At 38.2% G+C, this 22,664-nt stretch overlaps 1 protein-coding gene across 1 annotated transcript in view; it reads right to left on the bottom strand.

The window, feature by feature from the left end:
• Positions 1–344: 344 nt before the first annotated feature.
• LOC128106661 (acidic mammalian chitinase) overlaps positions 345–22,664 on the bottom strand; it is a 24,905-nt gene continuing 2,585 nt past the window's right edge. Inside the window, exons 2-12 of the mRNA XM_052732216.1 lie at positions 19,814–19,873; positions 15,719–15,748; positions 14,445–14,646; positions 8,180–8,236; positions 7,322–7,487; positions 3,321–3,445; positions 3,025–3,148; positions 2,561–2,746; positions 1,490–1,609; positions 1,262–1,403; positions 345–553 (exon numbers count right to left, since the gene is read on the bottom strand). Of these exons, the coding sequence (XP_052588176.1) occupies positions 345–553; positions 1,262–1,403; positions 1,490–1,609; positions 2,561–2,746; positions 3,025–3,148; positions 3,321–3,445; positions 7,322–7,487; positions 8,180–8,236; positions 14,445–14,646; positions 15,719–15,748; positions 19,814–19,873 (1,421 nt within the window). The remainder of the gene's footprint in view (positions 554–1,261; positions 1,404–1,489; positions 1,610–2,560; positions 2,747–3,024; positions 3,149–3,320; positions 3,446–7,321; positions 7,488–8,179; positions 8,237–14,444; positions 14,647–15,718; positions 15,749–19,813; positions 19,874–22,664) is intronic.

The following is a 22,664-nucleotide window of genomic DNA, read 5'->3' as shown; positions in this document are numbered from 1 at the left end:
GAAAACATCAAGTATTTTCCAGAGTCTAAGCCATCATGCAGATAGACATGGACAGGTAGAAAAACACAGGGTTCTTGGCTCCACCATGTCATCACACTCTCTCTCTCTCTCTCTCTCTCTCTCTCTCTCTCTCTCTCTCTCTCTCTCTCTCTCTCTCTCTCCAGCCCATATACAGCTGATATTTCTAAATGGAGAAAAGTTTTCCACCAAATCATGAAAAAAAAATCAAGGAATCTCATGTTTTGGCTACCAATTTTATTCCATAACTTTAGATGGAAGCAAGAGGTCTTTGACAAGAAGTAAAGGGGAATGCAGAAGTTTAGAGAAGAGTGACACAGTCAGGTTCATGGCCAGTTGCAGCAGGTACAGCTGGTATCAAAGACAAGGCCTGCCTGACAGTGCTGCTGGTACGTGACTCCATTGTGGCAGTGCCAGAAGGCATTTTTGTCATCAGCCACAGGGTACAGGCCATCAGCTTTGCCTGCACAGAATCCGCTTCCAGTTACTGGAGGAGAAGTCACTTGATCAGTAGGCAGATCAGGGGCTGAGCAACCTGAAATGTACAAATAGAGAAAGTAGAGTGGTGGGTCTGCTGTGGCAGTGACCTTCACCCAGAAGTAAAGAAAACTAGGCACACCATTGCCAGGAGGGGATGCAATTAGTTGCATTCTCACAGCTGAAGAGACTCAAAGACAATTACATATCAGGAATTAATAAAAAGTGTCAGTCCAGCCCAGCTTTCTATTTTTCTCTCTTTTGTCATCTAAGGCATTCAAAAAAGACCTAATTTGCGCAAAAAGATTTATTTAAGATCAGTTTATAAATACCTCTGAGAGAAAAATCTGGAAATGGTTAGGGAAGTTGAGACATTCCCTCAGTGATTGATATATAAGAGCACTGGCATGGCTTCCTGTTAATTCTCCCCAGGAGCCTAAGCAAGACATTGAATAAGATACATACACACATACAAACACACAGATTTGTATGCTAAAGTTAAGCACAATTTCTGCAAGACTCTTACAAACCTTGAAGTCCTAGAAAATCAGATCCCACACACTCCAAAGTTAAGCCTGATTTCCCATAATTCCTTAGAAATTGAGATTTAGGGAAGGTTGGTAGCTGTCGTTCACCTGGGCAAGTACAATGAAATGGAATGGAAAGAATACCCCCCATGCCATGGGGATGAGCATGCCAAGACTGCCTTTAAATTGATAAAGAGACATTAGTAACACACCCTTTGCATACTCATGCTGTCACTTACTTGCAGTGGGCACACCAAGGGCTTTATTCAGAGCAGAAGTCAGAGGGAATTTGCCCTGGTCACAGAAAGAGCCAGTGAAGTCATCAAGGTCAATGGCCCAGATCATGGCTCCTCCAAAATTGTTCTGCTTAAGCCACTGAGCCTATTTAAAGACAGAAGGTGTAAGGTTAATTTGATTTCCTCAGCCTTGGTGCTGTGATGTCAGCAAATCCAAGGAGCTCACCTTACCTTGACACTGAAGCTCTTGATATTGTCATAGCCAACCCATTCATTGGCCTTATAGGCATAGGGCACTTCCTGAGGGGCATCCCAAACTTCAGTAGCTCCATTTCTCAGGAAGGTGCAAATCTTTAAACATTAAGAGATTTAAACCCTTTAAATAGTCATCCCATGAAAGAGAGAAAACATTGATTTATTTCCTTTCATATCCTCACTTGGGGTTACCTCAATTTTGTAATTCAGTTTTCTTTGTAATAAAGAAAATTGAGTTGTTTTCATATTTGCAGTGGTGGAGACAGGACCCAGGACTTATCTATTCTCAGTACATGCTCTATCACTGAGCTACATCACATTCCTAGTCTTTCTTTTTTTTTTTTTTTTTTTTGGTTTTTCGAGACAGGGTTTCTCTGTGTAGCTTTGCGCCTTTCCTGGAACTCGCTTTGGAGACCAGGCTGGCCTCGAACTCACAGAGATCCGCCTGGCTCTGCCTCCCGAGTGCTGGGATTAAAGGCGTGCGCCACCACCGCCCGGCAAGTCTTTCTTTTTTAAGACAGAATATATATATATATTCTTAAAATCATCCTGCTTCAGCTTCCTGATTGTTCAAATTAAAGGAATGAACAACCAAACCTAAGGAAATTTTTCATGAAAAATCATTGTACAGCATGGTCCTACTTTGTTTTGTTCTATGGTACTAGAGATAAATCCAGGGCTGTGTTCCTTCTAGGTAAATGCTCTACCACTAAGCTACATTCTCAGATTGAGTTATTTGTCAAATTCTTATATTTTATTCATATTTTAGCACTAGAAATTTGGATTCCATAGTAGAATGAGAAATAAATTTATTTTATTTCTTTCTGTGCTAACATAAATGTTCATAATAGTATGGTCTTTTGCTTGAAAGAATATTATTTGGATTAAATATAGAAGTATGTTATCTGAACACTTAAAGCACCAGGAGTGAACTGCTTATTATAGGTAGGTACTAGGCAACACTGAGATCCAGGGGGTCCTAAACTGAAGACTATGTACAACATTGGGTGTGAAATTTACAAAGCACTATATAGCCAACCTACTGACCTCATAGTAGGCCCAGAACCCAGCCTCCCTGGTATAGGGCCCAGCAGGGCCAGCACCAGAAGTAGGAGCACCAATTCCAGTATTGGAGGGGTTGCTCAGGATGTAAGTGTGTCCATATTCTGGGAATCCAACAATGAGCTTCTCAGCTGGGGCTCCATTTTTCTTCCAGTAATTCATGGCATAATCCTGCAATGGAAGCAGGTTAGGCACAGGACCCAGTGGTGAGTGTTTAATTACATTAGCTCCCTGTTTTAGCAGGCAAATTATATGATGTTCATAACCAATAGATGTATTTCTTATTTTCTTTTCAAAAACTTTTGATGAAATTATAGTTAACAAGATATGGCCAGTAACTTAAGAAAATCTTTATCAAAATTGAACAGCTGCTGAACTTATGTAAATTTGAGGTCTTAATTTCCATATGATTTACCTCACCCCCAGTCTGCATTACTGTAGAGTCTTACCACATTAAGGTAGGCATTGCTGCCAGTCTCACTAGGGTAATTGTAGAGGGGACTGTTCTCTCCTGTGTAGCCATCCCAGGAGCCATGGAGGTCATATGTCATGACATGGATGAAATCTAGGTACCTGATAGGTAGTAAGATTTAAAATCATTTCTGATAACTGTTTCTCACATCTATGCAAAGACACCTTTTCCAAAGCAAGTGCACAAACAAGGTCTTACAGCACAAGACATCTCTAGAATAAGAGCAGTGCTTAAAATGGTTCCACAGAAGTTTAGGGTAAGTGCATCACTTACTGGGAAAGTTCAGGGATCTCATAGCCAGCCTCGATGTTGGAAATGCCAGCAGCTACAGCTGCAGTAACCATCAACCTGGGTTTGTTGTTCTTAGTAGCCTCCTGCTCAAAAGCTTCACGAATTTCCTGTAGAATAAGGCAAGCATGTTTGAAGTTAATTTCAAATAGGTATATGAAATAAATGCATACTTGCACAGTGTCTTTCTTCTCCAAAGTACTTTCAACTATTTTGTCTGACTTTAGTCTATCAATATCTCAATAAAGTGAGTAGCATAGATGATATTAATTTTTAAAAATTATAACTATGCAATATGCATGGGAGTTGGAAATTTTCACTGGAGTCCCACAGAAAATTAATGTCTGGGTCATGACCAGATAGATCCAAGGTTCCAGATGACCAGTCAGAGCTCACTTGTATCACATCATGTTGAAACTATACTCTCTGTGATGCCCTTTACCTAGCTTTCAGTGTTATAGAAAGTTGCTTCCTTACACCTTACAACACTGACATATCATTCAATATATTTATGAATTACCAAGTGGGGAAGGTGGTAATGGCTGGGTGACAGATCCAATTCAGTACCAGATGTTAATTCACTTTTATTCTGTGTGACTCTCATTTATTTGGAGTACTGAGTTGAGCTCTGATAATGGCATTATTTGGGTCACCAAAGGGCATTCTAGGGACACCTCTGAACATTGCTGTGTGAATTGTGGTTGAAAAAAACTAAGATGTTTAACTGGAAGAAGAATTACAAGCAAATTGTCATGTCTGTCTTCAAATGCTAAACTCAGATACTGTTGTGTCTGTGGTTTTATTCTCTGTCACTTCACTGAGCAGAACTGCAGCCAATGATTAGACATTATAATTTATGAAAGTCATACTTCAACTAAGAGTAGGGATGCTATTTATGATCTTTGGAGCTATTCAACATAAACGAAAGTGAAGTCTGTGGAGATGTCTCAGTGGTTAAAGTGCTTCCCATGCAGGCAGAAGGACCTGAGTTTAATAGTTCAATTCCCACAGAACCCACATAAAAAAAATGCTTAAACAGCCAGGTGGTGGTGGTGCATGCCTTTAATCCCAGCACTCAGGAAGCAAAGCCAGGTGAATCTCTGAGAGTTCGAGGCCAGCCTGGTCTACAGAGTAAGATTCAGAACAAGCACCAAAACTACACAGAGAAAGCCTGTCTTGAAAAACCAAAAAAAAAATGCTTACACAAAACAAAGTGGTGTATTTTTGTTAACCTTGGTGCTGAGGAAACTAAGACAGATAGATCCCCAGGGCTCACTGGACAGATGGCCTGTACTACCCCATGATTTTTAGGCTACTGAGAAACTGACTCAAAAATCAAGGTGGACAGTGTCTGAGAAATGACACTTCACATACATGTGCACCTGAAACATATGTACAACCTATACATACACACACATAAAATGTTCATGCTCCTGTGTGTGTGAGTGCAAGCACATGTGATGACCTCAGATACCAGTCCTCACCTTCCACTTTCTTTGAGGCACTATCCCTTTTGCTCTTTGCTACTGTGTATGCCAGACTAGCTGGTTCGTGTTCTTCCGGGGATGCTCCTGTCTCTTCCTCCCATCTCTATAGGAGCCCTGGGATTGTAGATGTGCATTACTGCATCTGGCCTTTATGTGGGCTCTGGAAATTTGAACCCAGGTTCTCATGCTTTGAAGAAAATACTTTACCTGCTGAGGTATCTCACTAGCCCAATATTGAAGTTATTCTGAAGCCAGCTGGTAACCTGATTGTAAATGGACATCTTCCTGCCCCAACCACTTGCTCCCAAATAACAGACATAGAGGTTTAATATTATCACTCAACTGATGGCTCAGGATTGTTACTAGCTAACTTTTATACTTAAATCAATGAATAATTGTTATCTATGTTTAGCCATGTGGCTTGGTACCTCTTCTCAGTACAACATTATCATCTTGCTTCTCTCGGGTGACTCTGACTCTGCCCTTCCTCTTCTGAGAATTCTCCTAGTCTGGCTCTCACGCTCAATTTCTTCCTGCCCAGCTATCAGACAGCCAGCTTCTTATTAGCAAATGGGAGTAATACATATTCATAGTGTAGAAAAGGATTGTCCCAAATCACCTGATATATGAATCCATGCAGAAAATAATCTACCTTAGAAGAAAGTCTGAAACTCATGTTGTAGTTAGGTCACTGAGAGGTCAGAAAATGGATAGGATATTTTCACAAACTTCGTTCAGAAATTTACAAAAAGAAAAATCTTGCTCCAGCCAAACTATTAACTGGACGTGCCAAACAAAACCACAATACTGTCTCACCCTAGACCTGCAACCAAAATCTCTGCCTACTACAGAACTATGAACAATCAGAACTACCTTAACTTTTGTATCCCTTAATTTTACAGGCTTGATTTGCTTGGAAGAGATTATATATATATATAACAGGAAATGACGTGTTTAGCAGGTTCATAGTCTGAACTTCACTCATTCACATTGTGGAAGCTAAACATCCAGAAGCTGCATGCTAAGATGTTTACCCTTGTGCAACAAATACTTCTCCAAAACAGAGACAATTCCAACATGCAGCCTACTTTGTTGTACTGTGGAGCTCTAATCAGTGTTTCCCCTTCCAATGTACTCAATAAACGTGTTTTCTTACTGTTGTAGTATAAATGTTCAAGTTATTCACTGCCAATTACTTCCCCAATTTGACAGACATCATAGCTGTTGCCTTTATCATTTATTTTTCCTTGGCAATCATATACCCTTGCTGATAAGTTCAGCAGTGTCCTTTGCCATGTCCTCCAGGTTGGTATCCACTCAGTTCCTTGCAGTTATTCCAGATATGTCACACTCATATCCAAAGCTAACCAGCAGTCCTCTTATTATTCTTCCTGTCTATACCAGCTGCGCTACAATGAAATTAGTCTTCAAAATCAGAAAACTAGGAATCCTTTCTACTTCAAACCCAATTCCTACTGATACTTGTTCTCTTTATGTATCTGTGTATATCCTCTCCTTCCACCAGTGTTAGGGCCACTGTTGGGATCTTGTTCACCTCTTCCTTAACTTACTTCATTGACTTCCTACTGTATCCTGCTTCTGCATTCCTAATTCATGATTCATAGTTAATCCAAAAATAACCATTCCAAAATATACAAGGTTGGTCATATTTATCGGTTCATGAAATCTTTGAAAGATCTCCATTGTCCTTAGGTAAGTTCAAAATTCTTTAACTTAATATGAAAATCTCTGCATGATCTGATTCATGCCACCTATTTGCTCTCACAGGCTTAAAACTCATTCCTCACTTGCACACACAAATCTGTCTTTTTTGTGTCATCTCCATCCTCACTGAGTTGGATAATAGCAAGTTCTCTCAGTGAGATCCAGCACCACTTTACCTAGAAAGCTCCTTGCGACTTTGCCCAAGAGCAGAATTAGGTAACTGCTCATTTGATTTTGGATTCTATAGACCTGTATCACAGCATTTATCAAAATGTGCTAGAGTTGTTGCTTATCTGAGATCATTTCCTCAGATGTGTGTTCTTGAAAGCCAAGATTCTGCCTTAGTTTTTGTTTTGACTTTTACCAAATAACTGGCACAGAATGTAGATTACTCAATAACTGCAGACAGTTTTGTGCAATGACTCAGTAACAGATACACTGGTATTTATGACACTTACTAGCTGTGTTATGCCCAAATTACTTACATGTTTTCAGTACCTTAGTTACTTATCTGTGAAATGAAGACCATAATGCTCAATGAACCTAGATCATAGAATAAATGTCAAGATGAAATTAACTGTGGTTCTGAAAACAGCATATAGAGCAATGTCCAATATATAGCTTGTTCAAAGAGTGTATGGCATCTAAGAACCTTTACTATGCTAAGATTCCATAATTCTGAAGTCATGTTTGGTGTGTACAAGCACTCAGTTGTCTTTGGGAAAAACAGGCTTTGAATCTGACAGGGATAGCACCTCTTTCCACTTTCCTTACCTTCACCAGGACAGTGAAGAGATGCTTGTCCTGAGGAGGGCTCCCACGAGAGCCTGGGTATTCCCAGTCCAGGTCCAAGCCATCAAACCCATACTGGCGCAGGAATTTGATTACTGAAGTGATGAAGGTCTGGCGGTTCTGAGAAGTGGAGACCATGGCAGTGAAACTGAGGGAAACCAAAGAAAGGCAGAGTAAGGTCTTGGTGTTCTTTCTACCCTGGAATAAAAACAGTTTGCTCTTCAGTTTCTGCCTCACAGTCCTTGTCCAGGACCTGATTGAGGATTAAAGCATGTTTCAGGGTTTTCCTGGTCTCTCTTTGCAATCACTACTCTTGCCACCCACAGTATCTTAGCATTCACTTTATCTTATTATTCTTCCCCACTTGCAACTCAGATGTTTATTGCAAATGCCCTTGTTGTTTTGAATGCCCTACAAACTTAGTTCACAGACAATTTTGTGTCTTTAAATATGCCACCAGTTCATGAGTACTCAAGTAAGTCTTGTTGGTATACATGATCTCCTTTTCCTTTCTCTAGGAAGACAGACAAAAAATATACACAACCCTTATCAGACCTCATGCCCTCCATATACTTTATAAAGAGGTTTTTTCGAAGCAAGCAACTAAAACTCAGAGGATGGCATCCCAAGACATCCATCCAAAATTAGCCCTGTGAAAGCCACAATAATCCTAAAATTTTCTAATAGGTATTAATTATTTTGCATGATAATTTATTAAGTCAGATATTAATTTCATAGGTATCCTTAATATCCATCTGGAGTTTTGAAGTCTAAAAGTACAAGGATCATGCTGGGCTACAGTGCTTTTAGTGAGCATTTGGCTTTCTAAAGAGAACTTACGGTGCAGTTCCAAAGTTCCAGCCTCCAATGGCCAAGAGGGTTTTCAATTCGCTATTCCTTTAAAACAAAAGATAAACAGAAAATTTAAAATCCATGGGTTCTGCAATTTAAAATAGCATTGCTGTTTATAGTATTGGGCCTGCTCAAATTATTCAGAGCAGGGTTAATGTCATACTATCTACTGTAGAGCTATTTGAGCTATTGTCTTCCACTACTGAAACTTTCTTTACAAAAGCACTTTACATTATCACCATAAATGAAATCAGGGCCACTCAGAGAAATCAGAATTATACAGCGGTTTGGCTTTATTGACTTGTACTAGCAATATATGTACTACATATAACTTAAAAACATAATTACCTCATTGCCATTTCATCAGATAAAGTGTTGAACGTTGCTAAAGTGTAATTACTTCATTACCTTCTATAATAACTAATATAAATTAATTGGTTTGCCATTACACATATACCTGGGAATTGTGGTTATAAAATGTCTGTTTCCATAACAATTAAGCACAAAGGTTATGAGAGGACATGAAAATTCTAGCTTTATTTTCATTTCCCCTAAGATTCTGACATTACTTTAGGGCAGTGGTTTTCAACCTTCCTAATGCTTTTTAATATAGTTTTTCATGTTGTGGTGATCCCCAACCATAAAATTATTTTGTTGCTACTTCATAACTGTAATTTTGTTATTATAAATTGCAATGAAAATATCTGATATTTCTGATGGTCTCTTGGGACCCCTGTGAAAGGGTCATTCAACCCTCTAAGAGATAATGACTCACAGGTTGAGAACTGCTGCTTTAGGATGAGGAGAGGCATTTTTATCAAGGGACACAAGTAATTTTGATGCAAATAACCAATGGCTGGAGAAATTACTCAGTCATTAGGAGAACATGTTGCTATTGTAAAGAACCAAAGTTCAGTTCCCAGCACCGACATCAGGTGATTCACAACCCAATTACCTGTAATTCCAATTCCAATGCCCTCTTTTTGACTCCTGAATTCACATGCACTTGGCTGAGTATAGACACACACATGCACTTAAATAAAAATGAAAATTTTTAAGGAAACAAAGAGAATTCTTCAAAATACAGAAAACCCTTATAATTCTTGACCTCAAACGTGTCTAATTTTAAAATCTTCTGTTCATTGTTTTCTCTTGCAGTGAGCCAAGATGATTTGAAGTTTCCTGGGTCATTACAAAAAGACAGAAAAAAGAAAAATCATCATACACACACACACACACACACACACACACACACACACACACTTTTAAATGTTTTATTAATTTAATTTTTATTTCATTTTATTTAAATTAAAATAATTCAGTATTTTAATGTAATATATATTAATATTGACTGCAGCAGGCAATATGAAAAGTTGTCTACATCCTTGCTACTTGAAGTGAGGCTCCTGGACCAGAAACATCACCCTCACATGGCAGAGCTTAATAGACAAACAGAAGAATTCATTTGAACCCTTCTCTCTTATATTAAAAAGACTAACTTAAGGTGTATTGATGAGTTAAATATAAGACTCAAAATTATAAAACTAAAAACTACTAGAGAAAAATCAGGGAACATGGGGATAGTTCCATGATAGACTTGCTAAGCAGTGATCTCTTTGCGGGAGGGTGGGTATTATGACTGGACACATGAGTAGCAAATGCAAAATGGACAGTAGAATTACATCAAATTAAGGCCACTGCATATCAAAGGAATAACGGAAACAGAGAAAGGACACAACATGCACGTCACAGGGTTTGTAGCTGGGTGATATTGATGGTTACTTTTCTCTTCTGGTAGCATGCAGAGTATCTTCCAGAATTATGAGTGATAGGCAGTAGGGGTGAAGTTTCTAGTTGGGCATCAGCTCAATTTCTCCATATTTGATGATATAAGTGAATGCTGTCTTCAGAAACAGGGCCTTACTATCAGGTTGTAGAGAATAACCAACAGCCTTGGCAACAGCCTGGGATTGAGGGTGTTGATAACGAACTCCTTTGGTCAGTGATTTAATATGATATAACCCACTCCAGGCACTTGAGGTTTTATTTGGTAGCATAAGATGTCAAATTGGAACACTGTCTCAAGCATGATATGGTGACTCCTTTTAAATTCTTTATATATTCTCTGTGTTCCCCAGGACCCAATCCCACTGTCTCATCCCAGAACTCCACCAGAACACCAGCTGCACTCTTCCCCCGCCCCACTGCTCACATCTCCTCTGGGCCACACAGACCATCTCCTCCTAACCTCTCTCTCCCAACTCATCTCTGTATCCCAGCTGCCAACTCGAGCAGGCACACCTTTTAAACCACAGGCCAAATCTGCCCAAAAACCAGGTAGGTTGCCTGCAGACATCTTGTCTCTCTGTTCCCCCAGAAGCAACCCTACAGTCTCATCCCTAGCACTACACCAGAACACTAGAGGCAGCCTTTAAAATTGCCAAATATAAATGGACTAGACATTGTAAATATAATTCTCACCTGATAATTGTTCTTATTGTATATAATTGTACTATGTCAGAGTTAAAAACTCTTTCCTTTTTAGACAAAAAGGGAGAAATGTTGTGAGATATGTGTAAAGATATGTCACTTGTGATTGGTTTAATAAAAAACTAAATGCCCAATATGAGGCAGAATTTTCAAGGTAGAGAGAATGCTGGGACTAAGAAGGGCAGAATAACCAGCCAGATGAAGAGGAAGTAGGTCATGTAGGAGATGAGGTAACAAGCCATGAGACACATGGTAGCACATAAATTAATAGAAATGCATTAGTTTAAGTTCTAAGAGCTAGTTAGAAACAAACCTAAGCTATCAGCTGAGATTTCATAATTAATAATGTTTCTGTGTTGTGATTATGGAGCTGGCTGGGGGGTCAGAAAAGTTCAACTACACAGTTGGGATTGAGAGGAGCATGTGGGTGATTGGGTGGAAACCTAATGCAATGGAAATTTCCTTGAATCTATGAAGGTGATCTTCATAAGGACTCTTAGTAACAGGGCAGTATGATGTCTCAACTAGCCACCTCTTTTAGCCAGGCAAGGCAGCCAGTAGCTGGACTGGATTACATTCAATTGAATTGTTGGCCAAGGGGATACCATGCAAATCTCCAAATAACCCATGATATTGTTAAGACAAAATGCTTCTCTCCAAAACTGACAGTGGGGCCCCATTGCCACACAACTCATGAAACATAGAAAAGTTGAGCTGATGCCTACATAGAGCCTTCACCCCTATATCCTAGTCTCTTTAGTGTGGGAAGGTACTTTACAGGCTACTGAAAGACAAGCATGGACACCAACCCAGCCACAAAACTTTGGACCTACAATCTGTGCTGCCTACAGAATATGCTAGGACAATGGTGGCACAGAACTTGCAGGAGTAGCTGACCAATATCTGATTTGATCTAAGGGCTACTCCATGAGAAGGAACTCATATCTGACACTACTTGAGTGACCAAGAACCAGAGACTAGATAGCCCAGAGAACTGGGATAAAACAAAACACTACTGATCTAAAATAAATGAATAAATAAATAAAATGGCTCCTAATAGTATTATGTTATAGTCATAGACCTCTGCCTTATTCTATCAACATCAAAGATACTTCTGGCAACAGATGGGAACAGATTATAAAAGCTCCTACAGTAGCAAGTTTCCATATGAATTTTCAAAAGGCCTTTAGTGTTAGTTGTCCCTCCCCATATTCCCTCCTTTATTCTGCTCCTCATCCCCTTCCCTAGTAAATCCTTCTATTCCACTTTCCCTTTTATCTCTTTATAAAACTATGTTCTATTTCTTTTCTTTGAAAGATTGCATTCTCCTGACTAGTCCCTTACTAACTGCCTAATCTCTGTGACTATTCAGATTAAAACACATATCTGAAGCTTGAAATTTAACATCCACATAATCTAAAGCTTGAAATTTAGCATCCACATATAGGAGAAAACATGTGATGATTGTCCTTTGGGTCTGAGTTACCTTGCTCATGATGATGATTTCTAACTCTATCCACTTAGCTGCAAATTCCATATTTCTTGACAGATGAATAATGTTATATTGTATAAATGTGTCATGTTTTCATTATCTATTCATCAGTTGATGAACATCTAGGCTGTGTCCCATTTCTGGCTATTATGAATAGCACAGCAATGACCATGAATAAACAAGTATCTCTGTAGTAAGATACAGAGTCCTTTGAGTATATGCCCATGAATGATTAACTGGATCTTGAGGTAAATTGATTTTCAGCTTAAAGAATAGGAGAAAATATCTGCAAACCATTTATCTTGTTAGGGATGCTATCCCAAATATATCAAGAACTCAACTCAGTAGCAAGGAAACAACCTAATCCTAAAAGGATCAAAACCCTGAGTAGACATTTTCAAAAGGAATGTAAATATCCCAAAGGTATATAAAAATAGATAATCCATAAGATTATCTATGAGATATGCAAAGTAAAACAGTATTGAGAGTATCTCTTATAAAAAACAGAATAGATAACCAGTACTGTAAATTATGTAGAGAATATTTGAGCACAAATAGGAAATTTAAATGTCTATACACATTATATGCAAGTATGAAGATTCCTGAACAAGTTCAAAGTAGAATCATTGTAATGCATAGCAACCTTTTGAATAAGCTTATGCCCAAAATAGGTAAAACCAATGACTCAGGTAGATAATAGCACTTCCATATTCATTGTAGCATTATTCTTAGTTATCCAAGGTATATAATCATTGTAAGTGTTTATCAAATAATGAACCTTTTAAAAGCATGTGCTATTATATGCAATGAATTATATCATTGAATTTTAAAAAGAATGAAATCTGCCATTTGTAACAATATTTTAAACCTAGAAGACATGTTAACTAAAATTAACAAGGCATAGAATAACAAATAACACAAGACCTCACTTACAAGCAGATTCTAAAATATTTGAACTCATAAGAGTAGATGGTAGAATTTTATCTTTTTCCTTTTATTGAAAATAATCTTTTTTCATACAATATTCTGATTATTGTTTTTCCTCCCTATATTACTTACAGTTCCTCCTCTTCTCTTCTCCCCCGCCCCCGTATCCACTCCCTTTCTGTCTCTTATTAGAAAAGAACAGGCTTCTAAGGGATAGTTAAAATTGACAAAATAAAATATAATAAGATGATGCAAAAACTATCATATTGAAGTTTTCATCTTTAAGCAGGGGAAGGGAGGATTAAAGAGATGTTGGTCAACAAATACAAACCTTTAGTGAGATAGGAAAAATGAGTTCAAGATCTTATCTCTACAATATGGTATCTACAATTCTTAGCACTGTATAGTATTTTGAAAACCATTGGAAGTACATTTAAATTGCTTTATCATTAAAATATGTGTAAGATAATGTATTTGCTAATTTTCACATGAACCATTCTACAGTTTATATTTATTTTAGAACATCAATGACCACATGCATTTGTATCAACAAGAAATAAAAAGAATCTGTCTGTTCACAGGTTCTTGGTCCTGATAGTGATGTAATGTATGAGTTTCATCATGTGGAGCAGGCCATAAATCAAACAGGGAATAATTACAGAAGACAGGGTAGAAATACTGTAAGAAACAGAGACAGTGGACTACAATAAAAGTGTTTTTCCAGATACAGCAGAGAAGTTGCACATATGAATTCACTGCAATTGGAACAACAGCATGTACAAGATATCCAAAATATCAAACCAGACAAAATTCTGTCATGAAAAGGGAAGGTGAGCATGGGGTTGCATCCCTAGCTGAAGAATTAGTGCCAAATGAGAACCTCTGAGAGAGTCAGTTTTCCTTAAGGGTGTGACTCCTATAGGTAAACCATATTCCAGTGGATTCCCACACACTCAAGGATATATGGACAGCACAAATTAGACTCAGTGTGTTTAAAACAAAAATGAGGACACTAAAGTTGCATAGGTAGAGAAAGGGAGAGCATCTGACAGAGGTTGAGAAGGGAGTGATATGATTTAAGTACATTATACAAATTCTCAAAATTAAATTTTATATAAGTAAAAGGTAGAGGATAGATGATAGATAGATAAAAGAATAGATAGAGAGAGAGAGAGAGAGAGATAGATAGATAGATAGATAGATAGATAGATAGATAGATAGATAGATAGACAGATAAGCAGTGACGTGTTATAGTAAGTTATGAGTAACATCTTCAGAAGCACTGGTATTTGGCAACTACTGGTCCAAAAGATACCAAGTTAGCTATCTACCCCTTTATTTTACCTGTTTTTCAGGCCATTGAAAGCTTTGTAGAATTCAATGTCATTCCATTCTATGGTAGTGATCTCATTGTTCTGCATCCCAGCAAAGGCATAGATCAGGTGAGTACACAGGCAAGGGTCGATGTCATCAGGTGTGAAACGCCCCAGGCCTGGCCGATACTGGGCCCAGTTGGTGAAGTAGCATACCAGATTGTAGGTAGACCCTGTGGTGGTCAGAAATAAGTATGATGGTCTGGTGTAGATTTCACTGAACTATGATAAAAGTTTGGGCTTTACTTCTATTTCCCTCCCCACCTCATAGGCCTGATCTCCGGGTGGAGATGACTAGTGTGAGCACACTTGTAGATAAGTCAAAAGAAGCTACAGATTCATTTTGAGAGCTTGGAAAAGCTTAGGCTTTTTCTAAAACAAAATTCTCATAGTTCTTGAAGCCCAGCAGTCCCGTGAAGTTCAATGGATGAGAATTTAAAAGCTGTTAGGTGAGCCCGGCAGTGGTGGCACACGCCTTTAATCCCAGCACTTGGGAGGCAAAGCCAGGTGGATCTCTGTGAGTTCGAAGGCAACCTGGGCTACAGAGTGACTTCCAAGAAAGGCCCAAAGCTACACAGAGAAACCCTGCCTCAAAAAAACAAAAACAAACAAACAAAAAAAGCTTTTAAGTGGTCAAGCTATAGAGGATAGCAGTAACAGCTGACCTGAAACTCTACTCCCCCACAAAACAAACCCACCTCTCTAATATGTTTTATTTCTTGTTACATTTTTCCAAACAGAGTAACATCGAGGTGTTGCTGGATATTTGTACACTGTCTGAACATGTGTCACTGCAATTGGTTTAATAAAAAGTTGAATGGCCAATACCTAGGCAAGAGAGGAAAGACAGGACTTCCAGGCAGAGAGAGGAACTTAGAGGGTTAGAATCTAGGTGCAAAAGGCACTAGTGAGGTGCAGAACAAACCAGGCATCCAGAATGGGAGAGAGATAAAAGCCACATAGTAGAATGTAGATTAATTATTTTTTTAAAAAAGTCAATTTAAGTTATAGAGCCAGTTGTGAGCAAGCCTAAGCTAAAGTCTAATCTTTCATAATTAATAATAAGTCTCACTGTCATTATTGGGGAGCTAGTGGTCCCATTAAAAAAAAGAAAGTCCAACTTCACCATGGTATATTTTTACTTAAATATGTTAATCAGACAATTGCTTTATGGAAATTCAGATATTTGAGTTTTATGGTAGGTAATTGTTTTGTCAACTGTAGGACATGGAATTAGAGACTTACCCAGATGAGCATTCAGCAGAAGGGCCAGACCTAGTGAAAGAAAACACATATTTATTCTGAACCAGCTGCCTAAATCCTCTCAGATATAACCCTAGAGCCTTATGGTTCATCCTGCTTATTGTGTGCTGTGACAGCAGAAGTTAAACTTTGCACTTGTGTAAAGGAGTTATCTTCTCAGTAAACATTCATTGATCTACACTTTACCAGTTGGTCAAAATGGCCATTAACCTTTTCTACATTCTGTGTCATAATTTTTTGTAAGTGTGAAGTCTACTATCTATGAAGTAGGGCTGACTGGCTCCAAATTCACTGCACTCAGTGACCACACAATCAGATGTGTCTCCATTCTCATAGCTGATATGAACTCAGTACTTCAACACATAAGGCATCCTCTAAAGCAGACTCAAGCTACAGGAATATGTTGGAAGCGTTGTAGTGGGTAGCTGATGTATCTATGACCTTGAAGCACTGCCCCTAGAGATGCAACAGGTAACTGTTCCACCTGCCTGTGAACTTGAAGTACATGTCCCTGATGTGTGGCCTTACAGACCCTTAAGACCTGAAATTCACTAGGCATCACTTTCTTTGCTCCATCATGAGACTTGGATGTGGGACTGATCCAGGCAGTCAGAACAGCATTCTAGAACCTGTATAAATTCTGTTCTGTTCTGTACAGTGAGTTTTCGCCCTTAATAAACCCTTTGCATGTTAAACAGACTCTGCAGCTTTCTCATTATAGCTGGTGCCCCCACGTGGTAGGCCATCCACGGCCCTTATCCATGCAGATAAGCTTCTGTATGAGATAACCTTTTCCCCCTGCCAGCTCAGATCCTGCCCACAGACTCTGTGAGCAGCCTGGGCAATCTGCTGCGTACTAGCAGCAGCTCAGATTCCATCCTTGTTGACCAAATATCCCTGCTTTCAAGCCTCGTGCCACTGCCACCAGGTCCCTAACTGGACCCTCCCTCCTGAACCAGGTCTCGGGTACCAGCATAGATGCCATTGTCCCATCACTACTGCCTTGTACTGCAACCACAGCTGCTGGGGAGGGAGAACAGTGCAAGTGAGAGAGTGACCAAGTAAGCACGCCTCTGCAGCAGCCCTACCCCCTTAGGCAGCACCTCTGGTCTGCTTCACTGCCCCTTGGTGCCCTCCTGCAACTGTCCTATTGTCCTACCACTGGCCCTGAATCTCCGCCCATGACCGCTGCCACCATCTTACATGTAGCACACGTGTGCAACCAGCCCCATAGCATCTCCAACCAGGCAGGCAGCTCCTGACAGGTGCACGTTTGAGCACTTCCAGCCCATTGGTGTATTCCCTTACTGGTATATATAATCTGTTGTGGTCACAGCAACCCTACCTAGTACTCAGGGGTTTGCCTGGGTGAGTCCTTCAACCACAGGAGCCCATTCAGGCAGCCTGAGTCAGTTTGAACAGACCTGCTTTGGAGCTATATCTCCAACACCTGCTGGCCAAATACCGTTACTATACTTAAAAACCATCAAAAGATCTGGGACATCTGGAACACCAGGACAATTAGGACCATCTCTAAGGGGTAAAATTTTAATTACTCAATAATTTTACCCCTTAAACTTATTAACAAATAAACAAATTAATAAAAGTTTTCTTTACATATTTTGAATATTTCTCACACCATGGCCAATAATATCATGACTCAGGAATTTAAAAACTTCTTTGTACTATGAATGAAATTTTACAAGATGTATATGACCTTTCTGGGTATACAATGTTCACCATAATCGCATTTAGCATAGTGATTCATATCACAGCTTTGAAAAATTGGCTTAATAACAATACCAAAAATGAGACATTAATGGGACTGATACAGACTTTGCAAAGTGGTAATGAGGACCTAAACAAATGGATTCTTTCTCTGGAATCTGCTAATTTACCACAAGAACTTTAGTCTGATAATAATAGCTGGACAACAAATTTAATTGTATTGATAATAAGTATAAATACTTAATGGATAAAACAATCTTCAGAATTGAAAATTGCTTCAAAGCAATCTTAATGCCATTCAGATAATTTCTAAGGGGGGGAAGATCATCACTAATTGATAGAATAAAGTCTTTAGAATCATATGTTTCAGATGAACATAAAAAATGTATAATTCCATAAAATCTCTAGACTCCTTCACAACAGAGGAGGTTTAAACACTACAAAGGGCAGTAGTTAATTGATTTCAAGCTCTGGAGGAGTCTATCAGGAAGGGTAATAAGGAAACTAATAAGAAGAAGGTCAAAGCCATACAAGTCATAACATCACCAGGTGACTCTCATAAAATGGCTTATCACTGTCCATGAGAAGCCAGCAGATGATAAACATCCTAAGGAATATGTAGAATATATATGGCAACCTATTCATATGAGAGATTTAAAACACATTAAGGAGGCTGTGGTTACCTAAGGTATATATTCAACAGATGCTAAGTACATGGTCCTCTAAAAATAGAATCACACCAGATGATTGGAATCAGTTAGTTTCATCTGCATTAGAATACAGCCAGCAGTTACAATGGAAAAGCTGGTTGAGAGAAGAGACTAAAGCCATTGAACAGCAAGGTAAGATTAGAGGTTTTGAGATCTTCCAAGATCAAATTCTTGGTGAGGGTGGTTTCACTGATATAAATGTACAATCTACCTTTGGTGAGGATACATTATCCCTATGCTGTACAGCAGCTTTAAATGCTTGGGGGGGGGGTGGATTCCAGAACCAGGGAAACCAACTGAGATATATATATGAAGGTTTTCCAGGGGCCCAAAGAACTGTTTACTGATTTTTTACAAAGACTGGCCAAGGCTATACACAAGGCAGTATCCGACCAAGAATTAAGACAAGTATTAACTCAGTCTTTGGCTTTTGATAATGCTAATAAAGAATGCAAAAGAATACTTATACCTTTAAAGCTCAGATTAACATCTTTAGAGGAATAGATTAAGTATAAAAATAGTATTGAGTCTCTTAATTATTGTAATGAAGCTTGGATAGGAGAGGTGATTTCCAAAGGTTGAAGGAAGCATCAAAGTGCCAAATATTTTAACTGTGGTACACCAGGTCATATAAGAAAAAATTGTACATAGGGTATTCCTAGAAGTTCCTCTAAAAATAACCCAAACAGGAGACCCCAATATTCTGGATTATGCAGAAGATGTGGCAAAGGCTAACATTGGACCAATGAATGCACATCAAAAAGAGACATATGAGGCAACCCTCTACTAGTGGAAAATGCCTCAAGGGGCCACTTGCAGGCCCCCAAATCAAACGTGGTACAAACATTTCCAGCCACTGTGGAGGAAATTCCTCCCTAGGACAATTAAATAACCCAGTGTCTAATATAAATAATGATACTGCACTGGACAATAGAACAGCCTTGATAGATGGATCAAAAATTACAAAAAACACCATAAGATGAATATTTTGGCAGACTTCCATAAACGAACAAAGACCAAAGCCTAGAGTACAAATTAATAACATTGTTCTGGAAGGCTTGGTAGACACAGGTGTGGATGCAACTATAATTACACCAAAATCATGGCATCTGAATTGACCTCTTAAAGAGGTAGATATCCAATTTCTAGGGATAGGAACCTTATCTCAGGTAAAACAAAGTTTGAGATGGGTTGAATGCATATGACCAGAAGGACAGAGAGGAAGGCTAAAGCCATATGGGAATCTTTGGGGCTGAGATCTGTTACAGCAATCGAATAGCCAGATTAAAATTCCTCCAATCTCAAAAGTGAAATATAGATCAATTCATGTTTCTAGGAATAATATTATAAAATGCTACAAAAAACAGCCACCAACCATTCAAGCTGTACATAAACAGAGCACAGCTGCTGTTGAGCTTTTCAAAGTACCAATGGTCCTACCTTTAAAATGGCTAACTGATAAACCTGTCTGGTTTGGGCAATGGCCTATGACATAAGAGAAACTACAAGCTTTAGAGCAGGTGGTTCAGGAGCAGTTAAATGCTCAACATATTGAAAAATCTACCAGCCTTTTGAATTCTTTTGTATTTGTTATTGAAAAGAAATTTTGTAAATGAAGAATGCTGATGTATCTCAGAGCCACTAATAATTAATAATTCAGCCTGTGGGCTCCCTAAAGAATTGGATACCCTTGCCTTCTCTGTTACCCAAAGAATGGCCTATTATAGTTATTGACTTAAAAGACTATTTCTTCACCATACATATATAAAAAGGATAGAGAAAATTTTGCCTTCACAGTACCTACTTATAATAATTCACAGCCAGTCAATAGATACCAATGGACTGTCCTCCCATGGGTAATGTTAAATATCCCTACCCTGTGCCAATATTTTGTGCAAAAACCATTGGAAATGATCCATGCAAAATTTCCACAATCTATAATTTACCATTATATGGATGATATCTTGTTAGCTGATCCAATTTTAGATATCTTACAAACCATGCTTGAATAAGTGAAGTAAGTTCTGCCTTTCTGGGATTACAAATTGCTCCCAAAAAAATACAAAGAGGAGACTATTAATTACTTAGGATATAAGATACATCTACAAGAAAATTAGACCCTAAAAGGTACAACTCAGGAAAGACTGACTGCAGACTCTTAATGATTTTTTTTAAATGTTAGAAAGCATTTCCAACTTACACACTATCATTGGAATACCTAAAGATGGACTAGTAAATTTGGCCAATACCCTAAAAGGGGACAAGGATTAAATAATACAAGAGAATTATCAGTTGAAGCTGAAAGGAATTGGCTCTAGTAGAAAAGAAAATATGAGAGGTACATATGGATCATGTGAATCCAGAATTTAACTGCATTCTGGTCATACTCCCCCTCTAGACACTCCTTCACAGGGATTTTGATGCAGAGGGAAGTTATTATATTGGAATGGATATTTCTACCACATAAACCAAGTAAGAAGTTAAAGACTTATGTGGAAAAGATCTCTGGTTTGATTCTAAAAGGAAAATTAAGACTTCGACAGTTGACAGGAAAGGACCCAGCAGAAAATGGAGTACCCTTAACTAATGAGGAAATTTCCTCTTTATGGAAAGATAGTGAATACTGGCAAAGAGCCTGCAGTAACTTTTTGGAAGAGATTAACAATTGTCAGACCAAAAGCAAGAGAAGAGAATTCATAAAAAGAAGTGAATGGGTCCTTTCTCACATTATACAGCAAAAACCAATTTCTGGAGTCCCCACATTTTATATTGATGCAAATAAATCAAGAAAGGCAGGATATAAATCAGGAGATTTAAGTAAAGTGGTTCAAAGCCCTTACAATTCTGCACAAAAGGCAGAACTGTATGCCATTCTTATGGTAATAATGGACTTCAAAGAACCTGTCAATATAGTTACTAACTCTCAATACACAGTGAGAGTTATTTTACATATTGAAACTGCTGAATTTATTCCTGATAATACAGAATTAGCTTCACTATTTATACAATAATAAGAAATCATCAGAAATAGGAAACATCCTATATATATAATACACATCAGATTTCATACAAGTCTGCCAGGTCCTCTAGCACAAGGTAATGATGAGATTGATCAGTTATTAATAAGTAATGTGCTAGAAGCCTCAGAATTTCATAAGAGATACCATTTAAATAGTAAAGGTTTGAAGAAAGACTTTTCCATCACTTGTCAACAAGCCAAGGAAATTGTAAAAAAAAAAAAAAAGTCCTACTTGTTCCTTCTATAACCAAACTCCATTACTTGCAGGAAGCAACCTTAAAGATATACAAAGGAATAAAATTTGGAAGGTGGATGTATTTCATTTTGCAGAATTTAGAAGATTAAAATACGTACACCATACCATTGATACCTATTCAGGATTTCAATGGGAAATTCCTATGAGCTCTGAAAAGTCTGACTCTGTAATTACATACCTATTAGAAGTTATGGCCATCATGGAAAAAAACTGTACAAATTAAGACTGACAATGCTCCATCATGTGTCTCAAAATGAGACAGTTTTTTGCTTATTACAATATATGGCACATTACAGGTATACCACACAATCCCACAGGCAAGCAGTCATAGAAAGATATAATCGAACTATAAAGGATATGCTAAATAAACAGAAAGAAAAAATGACCCCTAGAAACAGATTACATAATGCTTTACTGATCTTGAATTTTTTTCAATGCTGATGAGAAAGGAACAACAACTGCAGAGAGACATTGGACAACAGAAAAAAAAACTCCTGAGCTAAACCAACTGGTTTACTTCAAAGATGTGTTGACCTCAAAATGGAAACCAGTATACATCCTATACTGGGGAAGGGGTTTTGCTTTTGTTTCCATAGGAGACTAAAAGCTATGGATACCTAGAAAATTAATAAAAATTTGATTTGAACAGGAGAAACCCCTTGATGAGAAGTAATAGCTCATCTGCTGATGTGGCAACTCTACAAGTTGTAAGAAAAACTCAACAAACAAAGTTCAGGGCAGAGTTATGTTTTTTGTCTTTACAGAATAATAGAAATACCCATCTTCAAGAAATCATAAGGCTTTGTACACCTAGATGTCTACAGCAGAAAGGAAGGACTTATTAGTACTAATATACTCTGCAGGGTAATATCTCACTGCCTAACATTGATACCTCTTTAACTCTAGAATAGCCATGGTCCGGAATCAATTATAAATCAAGCTGGCTTTGGAGTTGGAATGTAGCTCCCTCTTCTAAACACAAGCATATTGCTAAAAGAAAAATTAGGAGATTCTGTCTCATATCAGAAGAGCCAACTGGTGTGAGACAGAAAACCAATAATCTATGGACCATTGTTGTCAAGATTCTATTTCTTTCCAGGCTTGTCCTTGCTTTCTGGGAATCTTTTCTTGATTCAGCATAAATCCAAACTTTCCACTTTGATATTAGTAAAGTTTCAGACTTCCATAGTGAAAAATAAGTCTTTCCAATAGCAA

Source organism: Peromyscus californicus, unplaced genomic scaffold, assembly GCF_007827085.1.
Source record: "Peromyscus californicus insignis strain IS unplaced genomic scaffold, ASM782708v3 Scaffold_9__1_contigs__length_137607984, whole genome shotgun sequence".
NCBI lineage: Eukaryota > Metazoa > Chordata > Mammalia > Rodentia > Cricetidae > Peromyscus > Peromyscus californicus.
This window is presented reverse-complemented; position numbering and strand designations above follow the sequence as displayed.